Source organism: Pholcus phalangioides, unplaced genomic scaffold, assembly GCF_987345545.1.
Source record: "Pholcus phalangioides strain wild (caught in Gottingen) unplaced genomic scaffold, Ppha-v1.0 ptg000010l_1, whole genome shotgun sequence".
NCBI classification, from domain to species: Eukaryota; Metazoa; Arthropoda; class Arachnida; order Araneae; family Pholcidae; genus Pholcus; species Pholcus phalangioides.
In genome coordinates this window covers 17036794-17049272 of record NW_028301603.1, presented here as the reverse complement: position 1 = coordinate 17049272, position 12479 = coordinate 17036794, and the positions used below count along the sequence as shown (strand labels likewise).

The following is a 12479-nucleotide window of genomic DNA, read 5'->3' as shown; positions in this document are numbered from 1 at the left end:
AGCGTGCGTATGTGCTACTCGATTTTAATGATATACACATACCTCCAAAGCGGATACAAGAAGAAAGGACTGATCACATAGAACTGCATGTCATTCGCCAAGAACCAGCTCCAGCCCATACACTGCGAATATTAGAATCAATTTAATTTCCAATTCGAAAAATAAATATATATATATATAGATAAATTTCATGAATGATTTGGAGTCCAAATTTTGCACTATCGCAATCCGGGGATACATTGCACCTACAGAAGTGACTTTGCACAACTCCTGAAACGTTATCTGAACGTTATGAATATTTCCAAATACTTTCGATTCTGTCCTACGTTATCGTTCAATTCATGTATATGAGTTATATCCCGTTACAACGAACTCCAAGAGACAGGAGAAATCACTTCGTTATAACGAAACTTTGTTATAAAGGAATTCCAGATTTTTACATCGTTCTTATGTAAAATTATCTGGGGGAATAGAAAAACTTTCGTTAAAACGAGATTTTCGCTATAACGGTATTAGTGAAAAAGGAATCGACTGAAATTGAGTTACTATTACTACTACTAATAATAATTTAGTAGTAGTAGTATTTTTATACTAATTTATACTATTATTTATACAATTTTTTTGTAAACAGGCACCTTGTACTCATTCCTCTGCGGAATTTCTAACTGTGAATCGGTACATGCTGGAATGTGTGAATGCTGAGTGTGCGTAGCCCCCGACGTGTTTATGTCGTAGGGGTTCTTTTCTTTTAACAAATTGAGTTGACCAATAACGTCTTCTGTCGGGCAGAATCGAAACTCTTTAGAAATATTCATTAGAGTAGCCGCTAGGTAATGTAGAATGATGATTTTACTAGAGTGGTGCAAAGTCACCCCCTTTAGGTTCAGAAATAATCTCGGACTACGGTATTTACTGTCCGACATTTTACTCACCTGTTTGTCATTGAAGTTATTGATGTACAACATGTTCCACCACCAGGTTTCGCTGCAAACCTCTTCGTTGCCTCCCGATGGCCAGAACGGACCTTCTCCTACGTACTTCGTCAAGGCGTAATCGAACCCGAGGACGATTGCGTAGACTGGTGTCAATCTACAAGCAAAAGATTATTAGAGTACTGCATATACAATGAAACCCCCCCTCTTAACGGTCATCCTAGTTTTACGGCCAAATGATAATTACGTTTTTTTAACTTTTTAATCAGAACCCCCCCCCCCCTTTCCACGGCCATACCGGTTTTACGGACGGATTTTTTTTTTCTCCCACCAGTGTCCGCCAAACAGGGGTTTTACTCTATATACTTCATATCAATTCGAATCTCAATGTCGGCACTTCTGTAGCATAAGGCTTTCCGCGTAGGAGACTTCACAAGGAAGTTCCCAACTTCAAACCAGGCGCGGATTCCGAGGGGGAAGTGATCGCCCCCCTCCAAGAGTCGGATATGCAATGGAAAGTAATAGTTCTGCTCCGTGAAATACAGAACGTGTATTCGACGTACGCCCTTTACTCAGAGTAATTTGCCTTTCCCAACACATAACCTTGAATCCACACTTGCTTTGAATCAAACGAATCGTCAGCACTTATAATAATTTCATTGGATGAGTTATTGTCTGGAAGTACGCAATCTGTTGATGGTTGAATTACTGTCTGCAAGAACAGAAACTGGTGACGGCTGAATTATTGTTTGGAAGTACATAAACTGGTGATGGCTGAAATATTTTCTGGAAGAACAGAACTGGTTATGGCTAAATTAAGTGTCTGGAAGAACGGCAAATGGAAGATTGTTGTATTGGTTGTATTAGAATGGCACCAGATTAGCGTGTGGAAGAACACAAATTGGTGTCTGTTTGAATGAGGCGATGAAGGAAAGCTTTTGAAGGAACACGGGGCTGCCAAACGAGCTCTGCGCGTACTTCATAAAAGGTAATTGTAACAGTTTTCAAGTCGTAAATTGTAATCCATTGGGAAAAATTTCCTTCCTCATTCTGCCGAACATGTTGTCCGAAGCTGCTAAATTTGGTTTTAAATAGTCATTTTCAAGTCAATTTAACGACCGACATCCATAGCCTTGGCTCTTCGAAAACTAAGCAGCAATGCCAATTGGTCATTCAATGTCTGAAGTCCGGCTAATATGCGGAGGGGTCGGACGGTTTGTTGAGTGACTTCGAATTTGATAAACACAAACGCCATAGCGCAGCGATTCTCAACCTATGCTCCGCGGAGCACACTTCAGTGTGGACGTCCCAGGGGTTCCTCGGCCAATCTAGGAAAACGAAATATGTCAGCAAATTTAAAAACAAAAGTATAAAAGAAATGGGGGGGGGGCCTACGGCGCTCCTCATGAAAGTTATATACTAAAAGTGCTCCGCGAACACCGTTCAAGAATTGCAAAAAAAGGACAAAGTAATGTCTTGAATGATTGTCGTACCCAGTTTGTGCTTGCGAGAAAAGGGTACTGACCATCTTAACTTTCTTTTTACAAAGTTCTTGATAGTTACTGCTATACATTGATAAATACTAAGCTGACAGCAATTTGCTGTTGTACAAAAGACATGCACGAAAAAAAATACGCATTTATCAAAATGCCATTCAAAGAGGAACTTACCGCCAGTAGCGATGGAAATAGTACAGACCCCAAGATATTTGGCCATCTCTCTTGTCAGCTTCACGTAGGAATAGGTACGTCAACAGGAAACCACTTTGATATAAATAGAGAAACAGATATACAGTATCCACTTATACAGGGTGTCCTGTAAGTGCTAATGGGGCCTTTAATCAACCGTCCGTAGTAAAGGTATAGTTCCAATTTGAAAAATGCTCGAAATGTGTTCAAAAATTACCCTGTACCAATTTTGAGAGTGAAATACAGTGTGTAACAAAACAAACAAATCTAAATTTTTATACGGTCCTCTTATCCTCTAACTGTATTCACTGAGATAATCCGATTTAAAAATCGGAGAAAAGTCGACGGACGATTAATGAGATAAAGGACTCATTAGCACTTACAGGACACCCTGTATAATGAATTATTCGGATACATTGTGGTGTAGTACCCATTGAAACCAAACAATCGTTCCTCATTTATTGTCAATTACTTACCTGAGCAAGAAGAATGAGTCCACAGCAAGAATTCCGTGGGGGATGACTTCAAAAGCAAGACTGTCAGCTCTGCGCAGGACTTCGAGGGAAGCTGCGTTGAAATTGCAAACAGAAGTTAATTTCAAGTCAGTTGGAAAGAGGAAACAAAATCTTAATCTCAATTTTAGAAAAAAAATCAATTACGTCATTTCTTACATGATACTAGAGAATACTGCATGAATGCGAAAGTATGGCCGAGGATGACCCACGACATGCTGAGGAACCGTACGCCGTGCACGCAACGGAACTCGGCTTTGTTGCTGGTGTCCAGTATCTTGGCACCGTTCGTGAGGACGCAGAAGCATTTCAAGAACTGCATCAGCTTACCGTTACCTGCAAAGAAGAATTCATTCACGGATACTCGTAGTTCAATAATGATTTTTCAGTGTCAGCGAGTCCTACAACTCTACCTGAAAAATTAGAGTGGGGGAGGGTAATGGTACACACACCGCAAGACGAACAATTTTCGCAATGGAACGATCGCAAATTATTTTCATGTTCAGTGATTGTTAACGTGGAATTTGAGCGACTGGTGCCAAAAAAAGGTGGGGAGAGACCATAAGGTAACCCTGGGGATAAAAGAAGAAAAATACTTCTTTCCCCCCCCCCCCACAAACTATTAATTGAAGGCAAGAAAAAGATCAGGCACCTAGAGAATAGCTCATCGCCATCCATCTTGGAGCGGCAAAACCAGCTTTTTTGATTCAAAGTGGCGTCTGATCTTTTAAAAAAAAGCAAGATAGGAAACAGCGATTGGCTACAGAGATCGTACTGACATGACATTTTCAAAAGCCAGATCTACACCCGAAACGCAACGCGATTCTGAGCTGAACAAAACTGGTTTTATTGCTACTCAAAAAATCTACCATTAAAACTATCCGTGTTGTGCTAGCTACGCCTCAAAACCCGTTTTTGCGCAGGTTGAAGCTACAAAGCGCTACGGGTGCAGATCCTGCTATAAATGTAAGATGAGTCAGCATAGGGTTTCTAGGAACTCCAAAAAACAGACGGTATGGTTCCCTCCGTAATTACTTGTGACTTGCAAGGAAGAAAAAATTCCCTCTCTCACTGAGCATGAAACTTCCCTGTCGCTTCTTTCTGATGAGAGTAAGGTTGCCATATTGTGGCAGCTTCTGAAGTGAGCACGTATCTCTGGAATAAATGGGTTTCGACCCTCGATTCCATTGAGAAAATTGTTTATCTCGACGTGTCCTCGGGATTCGTACTTGTGTGGTGGTCCTTGTGTCCCGGATCCAATGCCGCAGTGTCGCCGTGTTTGGCTTCGTATTCTTCTCCATCGGTACGCCAGTTATTTCCGTCGTTGACGGTCAGGTCCGGCTGAGATTCTATTCGTTCCAACTTGCGCGAGAAATTGCGCTCGTAGAGGGTCACGAGAGTTCCCATCGTGGTCAGGGTCACGAATATGGCGATTATTGTCCTGAAATTGAAAGTGAATCGTTCATATTTCCCCCTCTTCACCACCTTCACACATGCATGTATCAAGTATATTCGTCTGTATGTACTTACAGCATGACTATCGCCGGTGCATCCCATGGAATGGTCAGGCTACTGCACAGAATCCCGGTAACCCTCGCCGATGCGAGAGGAACTGGAGTGAAATGTTCTAAAGCGTGAAAAAAAAAGTTAATTCTATTCAATTCATTCAGAAAAATAAAGATGGTTCATAAAATCAATTTTTCAGGCGGTAAGACAAGCGGCACGACCGCGACATCGACACGGATTGGTTAAAAACGCGAAACCGGTTGTGATTTCAGGTTTCTAACCAATACATGTCGATGTCGCGGTCGCATCGCTTCAGTGTGCACCGTGCCGTACATGACATCTACATTCCAACCCTCTGTCATAGGCGGAAGCAGAGAGGGATGGGGGGAGGAGACGTCACACGCCGTCACTCTACACACACCCGGTGATTCACCCCCTAAGGAATCTGTATCCACTCGTGCCCTCTATGTTTTGATATTTCTATGATTGCCAATGCCAAAAGCCTGCTCTGTTCACACATTGGCCAGACTTTCAACAGTGGCCTCCAACATCTACGCTTGCATTTTATTTGTTCTTGTCACATGTGGCGTTTAGCCTTTTCTATATTCTTTGCGGGGGGAGGGATGTCTAGTAGGCAAATTATGTTTTGAAACCATAAATATTATTGGTTGCGTGTTCATCCGATTGGGTTTTTTAGCTGACCCTTTTTTTAGCCCAGTTCCAGATCTCCTTGTGTAGGCTAGGTGATCCCCTCCACAGATACGAGGCTCCAGGTCATTCCCACGTGGGCCTGTGCGTTAAGGGAGTCCCGATTCTATGGACCGCTCTACTGCACATTCTGAAAGTAAACACATTTTTTTTTCCATCATATTTCACTAGGAAACGTCATTTCTCTTCGCCGCTCTCTGCGTTTCCCCCCCCCTCCACTTTACCACTTCACGTGACTTCCCCCCATCCGATATCCGCCCGTGGTCACACCTAAGAATGTCCGAGAACCGCAAGAGGTTCGTTCATGTGGCCCTAGGTTCAGAACCACTGCTCCAGTTTCTTCAAAAATGAGCATCAATCTGGTATATCATACATAGCCCCCCCCCCCCATCGTATAGTCGACGTATCTGGTACTTTCAATACCGAATTATTTCGATGGTAATGTACAGAATAACGAATTACACTTACTTGTAATGTGTGTAAGATTGGCTAAGGTATCTTCATCGCACGTATCTGGAACGCACAGTCCGATCGACAACGGAAGAGTCATTTTCTGGTTCAAATAATCAAGTCCATGGATCAATTAGGCTATCATTATACATGTCACGGCCAAAGTCCGAAGTGCGTGCCAATTCATTAACTGGCTGGCCATTTCGCTAACTGGCCGATAGGTCTGGCCAAAATCCGACAATTGGTGATTTTTTTTTTCGGACTTTGGCTAACCAGTTCGCTAAGTGAACAGAGATCCGTGGTCGAAGTCCAACAATTTGTGTAATTAGTGTTTTTTTCGGTCCGGTAGGTGGCACATTTATCGCTTCTGATTTGACGGTAACATACACGTGGTAACAAATAGGTGCCATATTAGTTAACAGGGTTTAAAAGGGGATCCCTCCTCCAACTGCGAACGGGACAAGACGGAATGCCCCAGTAGGGTCACGACCGTAGGGATCAGCCACAGCCCTGATTATATTGAATCTTTATATTGATTCACACACGAAACAAATATCACGGTCATAGTGAGAGCTGTGGCCGCTCCTTACGGTCACAGTAATACGGGGGGGGGGTGAAAACCCTTCTCCACTTTAACTATGCTATTATGATTTACATAATGTAATAACCTCTGTAAAAACTATATAATGATACATGCCTGACCCCGATTACGAAATTGTAGTGCATCATCGGGCTTTGGCCAGGAATCTCCAGCAACTTCATGAACTGACCGGCCAAAGTCCGAAAAAAGTGGAACTTTGGCCAAATCTCTCGGGCAGTCGAACTGACCACACTCGGAATTTCACTTTAGCCGCAACATGCAAATGCTTCTTCAAACAAAGTAGTTTCTATCAACTAAAATAATTGAGAAATAGTATTGAAAAATTATACAGTACATAGTTTTCGCCAACAAACTCATCAACGATGACAGTGTCAGGCCTGTTTCCAACACCACCCTATATCTACTCAGTGCCGCAACTAGATACTTGTGTTCCGGATAATTTTCCACAAGACTTCGAGTTTGCAAAACAAGAAGCGGTTCGACGGACAAACACAGATTTATTCACAGAACAGCAATTTACACGTACTTAGAAGCTGATCAGAGAGCTAACAACTTTCTCACAAAGTTAAATCACGACTGACTTTTCATCCAGTCTCTCTCTATTCGAGTCTCCTTGAGCCTTTCTAGCCTGCCATCTTGTGAGCGCCACGGAATTTACAACCCCGGAGAAACTTCGAGAAAAAGAACATTCCACAAGATTCTATTTTACAGTTTCCTAGTCGGCAGCGCCACCATGCGAACTGCCTGGAGGAGCGTTGAATCACTGTTTGGCGAGGGCGGGACTTTCTAGATTTTTCTCTACACGCCCTGCCAGTTCTCCACCAATCACAGTCATTTCCGCCAAACCGAAACCGGTATCAACCGATTTCGATATTTTGAGAGCCATCAGAACATTGCGATAAAGACTTGCGCCATCTATCGTTCATAATTCGTAACACTTGGTTAGCCTAGGAAAGTACGCATTTTGGCACTCCCACGAAATGTTGAAGGAGCTATAAAAAGGGGGTGTCGGCACCCCATGTTATCCAGCGCCCGGGACACAGACCCATATGCCCCCCCCCACCCCTCCTAGTTGCGGCTCTGTATCTACTACGCCATCTAGTTATAGATGTTGTTTTGGTAAGACTCTCTTCGCTTCGTTCCAGATTTTAAAAATCAACAACCCCAATCCTAGACACCAGACCTTGATAAATACACACGTCACAGAGCTTTTAACATTCCTGAATTTGAGAACATCGTCAATTGCAACTTAATTATCGGTAACGAGTCGGACGAGTCACATTCCCAGCTGCTATCAAGTAGATGATGAGCAGCAGAAAAATGCTATCAAGCCATTCAACATGCATGTAGGCAGGAAGCATAGTGTAGGCATAACATCAACTAGGCATAGCATTGAGAAAAGTCTCCTTCCTTGATGTATTTTTGAGACATTTTTTTCTGAAGATCACGTCAAAACCTGCATTGGGATGCTAGACACTGCCTTTGTAAAATAGACTCCATGACCGAAATGTCACGTGTTTCTCAACAGCAATATGAAAATAAGGACCTTACTACTGAGGGAATGAAGGAGTTCTCTCACACGTTCGTGTGTAGAATAGACGATGTCACTTTAGCCTCGTTTACCCTCGTATGTGTAAGATTGGCGGGTTGTTTTGGTGATTATTACCTGCATGGCAACTTTTTTCCAGAAGGATGGAGATCCGTCAAAAGAAGCCCATCTTTTTTCGCGGTAGAATGGTGGGTGACTTCGACTTCCCTCCCACAATCCTTTGCGCCGCGGAAACCACTGTTAGCTCCTTTGTCAGCCATCTTGATCCAATCACTTCCGTTCAACACGCGTGACCAGTGACGACTTTCAGAAAGAAGGGGAGAATACCGTCATATAAACTAATGCAAACAGGTTGTAGGGAAAATCCCTGTTATTTTCCCGGGATATTTCCCAACATGCAAACGGGACTTGTATCAGAAATGGGGGTCTGTTGGACTCCACATGCATACTGCCGTATTAACCGAAGTTATGTTTGTGAGTCTTCAATTACATTGATTGAAAAAACCCCGAAACCTGCATCTGTCACATCATCATCACCCGAACAGAGTATTACTAAACAATAAAAGAGAGAGAAGAGATAGATAACAGTGTGATTGTGATTGCATGTACCGTAAAATTCAAGTCATGGTTGAGCATGCAGTACCGTCCAGCGAATGATGGCTCTTTTCCCATTGCTGGCGCCGATATATTGAGACATTCGTAGTAGTCGCCTGGCCACACCAAGTTCCCTTCCAGAATACCGCTCGACGGCTTCCCAGCAGCATCCAGCACTATGAATCGATATGATAATCATTGAATAATTTTTCGTAAAGCATCATTTCTGTCATTATATACTTAGGATAATGCACAAAATGAATGGTACCAAAAGAAAAAAATTCTGCGCGACTGCACTAGGTAATCTATTTCTCGCATATCACGAAAACGTGAAAGATCAACTCTTCTGGTTTCGTTTGGCAATATTGAAAAGCTGCCATCGCCTAAATGTTTGCCATAGGCGCTGTTTACCAAGATGAAATGAAAAGCTTAGGGTGTGCCAAAATATGAAAAAACTCTCACAGGACTTTCAACAATTAAAGTAGCAAATAAGCGGTGTTGCGCCGACTCCATTATCTGACAATCTGGTACTTCAAGGAGTTCCAGATCAGGTTATGCTGGTACATGGGAGAAACTAGCGGCATTTCTGGCTAATATTTGAAAGATAGCAGCTTTTCGATGTTGCCAAATGAAAGTTAGAGAGTTGGCTTTTCATATTATGTTGATATGTAAGAAATCAATTACTTATAGAAGTCACGAGAACGTGTTTCCATTTGTTACAAATTCATTTTGAATCACTCTGTACTCTCGATGGAAATCAAACCACTTGTTTGATGAAAATTAATATGATTCTAATGACACATGGCAATAGTTAATAACAAAAAACAACTGATATATTTGACTAGGTGACACCCTCGGAAGTGATTACACGGTTTCTTAGAAATGAATTACCTTGTAAGTCAATGACCGACGTTTGTCGACCCACAATTGCAAAAAGGAACCACGGCTACACGCGTTTCGGAACTATATGAAGTTCTTTCATCAGTAGCAGATACCGCGTAAAATACTCCTTGCAGCGGGAGTTGGTTACTCGCTGTTGTAGACCGAAACTCGTATAGCCGTGGTTCCTTTTTGCCATTTTGGGTCAACTAACGTTGGTCGTCGCCTTGCATATTACATGGTTTCTTCTCCTCTTTAGTTCATACAAGGCTTTATGCAACTATAAGGCCATCCCTTGGCTAATAATTTTGAACAATATTCGATAAATACTTATAGATACATTCAAAAATAGGTCACGAACATATGCTAGAAGCAAAGTATTTCAAGACGAGGGTAGAACAAAGACAAGGTGGATTTTTAGTGTTAACCGGGGTGCACCACGAGGAGGCCCACCAACCTACATCCCATTGCATGGTTTGGTATCCGTTGTTTTAGCATGGATCGTGGTCAGTCTGAGAAACGCGTCTCTTACAGAGGAGGACGTTTAAGCGGTAGTGGTGTGTAAGGGATGCGCGTACGAATGTGTACTGTAGGTACAACTGAAGGAGTTATTGTGATGTTTACTTTATGACACTCACTTTTACGCATTGCTAAGTGGTCGGTGCAGTAAAAAATCACGAATGGCGTTTCAACCATTCTTCGCCAATTCTCATCTAGAGGCGTGTGATTCCCGCAACGAAATTCAATTTTACTCCTCCAAATTTCGTTGGGGGAGTGAAGGTGCTCCTTTAAATTTCAATTAACGTTGTTTGAAACGGTACCTGAAGCACCATAAATGTTTGAAGGCGCAGACGCAAGAAAGATCTCACCGTAGGGTTGATGCGCTGACCCCTCGGTGGGAGACTTCCTGAGGCAGTAATGTGATCTGCATCGGCTGTTTCCACATGTTTCCTTGTCTGCGTCTAGCGCCAGCGTTTATCCTGCTACAGGTACCTTTCAAAACGCCATTCACGGTATTTCACTGCACCGATCACTTTGCAATGCATAAAAGTTTGTGTTGCCATTTAAATGTTTCGAAATTTTGTTGCTATAACCGTAATTGTGAGAGCAAGGTTTTTTGTTTCTCTTCTCATTCACGAGCGCATACTTTGAAACACCTATATCTCGAATTTCATTTGCATTCGTTTGATTTTTTGCAGTCGCTTGGGTCGTGTATCGGCAAAGCTATTTGGCCACCCTGTACATCAGCATTTCTCAAAGTGTGTATCGCGGCTCACTAGATATTGATTTGCAAGTCTGTTTATACTTTGAAGTGGTTCTACTTGGGGAAAATATCAACCAAGTTATATATATTTCGGGGAGCAGCATTTGAATCATGAATTGGGCAAGGGAGCTGCGGATGACAGAAGTTTGAGAACCACTACTGCACATTTTGCAATAATTAGAAAAAAAAAGCGGTACATTACTTCTTATGGACCACTCTTCGTCGAGGCTTATGATCGTCCTTTCGAGGTCGCGTCGACATCTCCGCAGAACGTCGTCGCTTCCGGAGTACTCAGTTCTGATGGGTCTGAAGTAACCGGCGTTGTTACACAGGACAGATTTCTGAGGTCCGGTTAGCATCTGTCCCGGACAACTACGGGTCTGGATCACCTTCTGGATGTTGTCTTCCGTCAGGGACTCTAGTCCCGTTCCCGAAACGTAATGCGACAGGAATACGCTGCCGAATAATAATGATAATAATACATTGAAGATATACATCTGCGTACGTTGTAGGGCGACGAGTGGATGCATGCGGTTCACAGTGGCGTAGGCAGGACAATGAATGGAGGAAAGTTGTCGCATTAAAAAGACGTTACGAAATGACTCGTGTCGTGTGACAAAGTGATGACCGCTCTTTTTTTTTTTTTGTGGCACGATGCCAAGTGATAAGAAAACGCCGACTGATAGCGCTGCAATCGAGAGGTGTCAGTTTTCTTTGTGTTTTGCACGATTTCACGGTGTGTGTACAATTCGTCCATAACGGAGTGAAATTCATTAAACGACAAACATTTTCACGGGGGAAAAAAATACATAATGTTTATGCATATGATAGGGAGCGTCACGAGACGTTTAAAGTTTATCAGTTGGAAGACACAATCTTATCTGTTTGCCAACATTCGGCAAATCTTCAGTTGCAATTATTAAATGCATTGATTCGCGATAGATAGCGACCTCCGGAAGAACGTACTGCACAACGTTGTGCAATCGCGAGACATATCTCATAAAACACATTCAACCAAATTGTCATCATGATTCAAAGTCGATCAAGACTGCGAACTGATATTCAGAATCAGGGCCGCCCTCGAGGGTGGCGAACACACAGGTGGTCCTGCACTCACGTTAACTTATTGGAGGCTAAAATACAGTTTTGAAATTATTTCTTGCATTACTTCTGAAATTTTCATCAAAATTCCTAATTTTTTTTTTCTAATTCTATATTTTCATCAATTCCGGAACTATTACTTCCATTAATTCTGAATTTTTATCAATTTTGGAATTATCATTTCCATTAATTCTGAATTTTTATTAATTTTGGAATTATCATTTCCATTAATTCTGAATTTTAATCCATTTTTCATCCACTTCAGGTTCCCTCTTGATCCTGAGAAAAACTCTTTTTGATTTTCCGAAAAAATGATACTGTTTGAAATTAGAAATAAAAAAGTCAAACACTCCCACAGGCATCCCCCGATCTAAAACCGGGAGAGCCCCCGCCCGGCTTATTGGGGCCCAACAGAAAAACCGAATCGTACAAGTAACTCCATAACGCCAGTCATAAATCCAAAGAACACTCATCAACATGCATCACCGAGAAACATTATATCATGCATAAGTGAATATGGGCTTATAACAATACTGTGTTAAGGGGTCATTCAAGTATTACGTCAGAATAGGGGGGGGCAAGGGAGGGGGTTTCGGATTTGCTTCCTTTTGATGACAAGTGTTGGGGGTTTGAAGGCTGCTTACGTCATCAACCACCCCTTTCTGAAGATATGAAATATTCTAAGCTGCTGATGA

The 12479-nt window shown here is 42.3% G+C and overlaps 1 protein-coding gene across 1 annotated transcript in view; it reads right to left on the bottom strand.

Annotated features, from left to right (window-relative positions):
• LOC149081012 (uncharacterized) overlaps window positions 1-12479 on the bottom strand; it is a 58848-nt gene that overhangs the window by 7348 nt on the left and 39021 nt on the right. Inside the window, exons 15-24 of the mRNA XM_089238283.1 lie at window positions 10886-11315; window positions 8556-8716; window positions 5815-5899; window positions 4663-4759; window positions 4362-4573; window positions 3292-3468; window positions 3097-3187; window positions 2603-2695; window positions 933-1089; window positions 43-122 (exon numbers count right to left, since the gene is read on the bottom strand). Of these exons, the coding sequence (XP_089094409.1) occupies window positions 43-122; window positions 933-1089; window positions 2603-2695; window positions 3097-3187; window positions 3292-3468; window positions 4362-4573; window positions 4663-4759; window positions 5815-5899; window positions 8556-8716; window positions 10886-11315 (1583 nt within the window). The remainder of the gene's footprint in view (window positions 1-42; window positions 123-932; window positions 1090-2602; window positions 2696-3096; window positions 3188-3291; window positions 3469-4361; window positions 4574-4662; window positions 4760-5814; window positions 5900-8555; window positions 8717-10885; window positions 11316-12479) is intronic.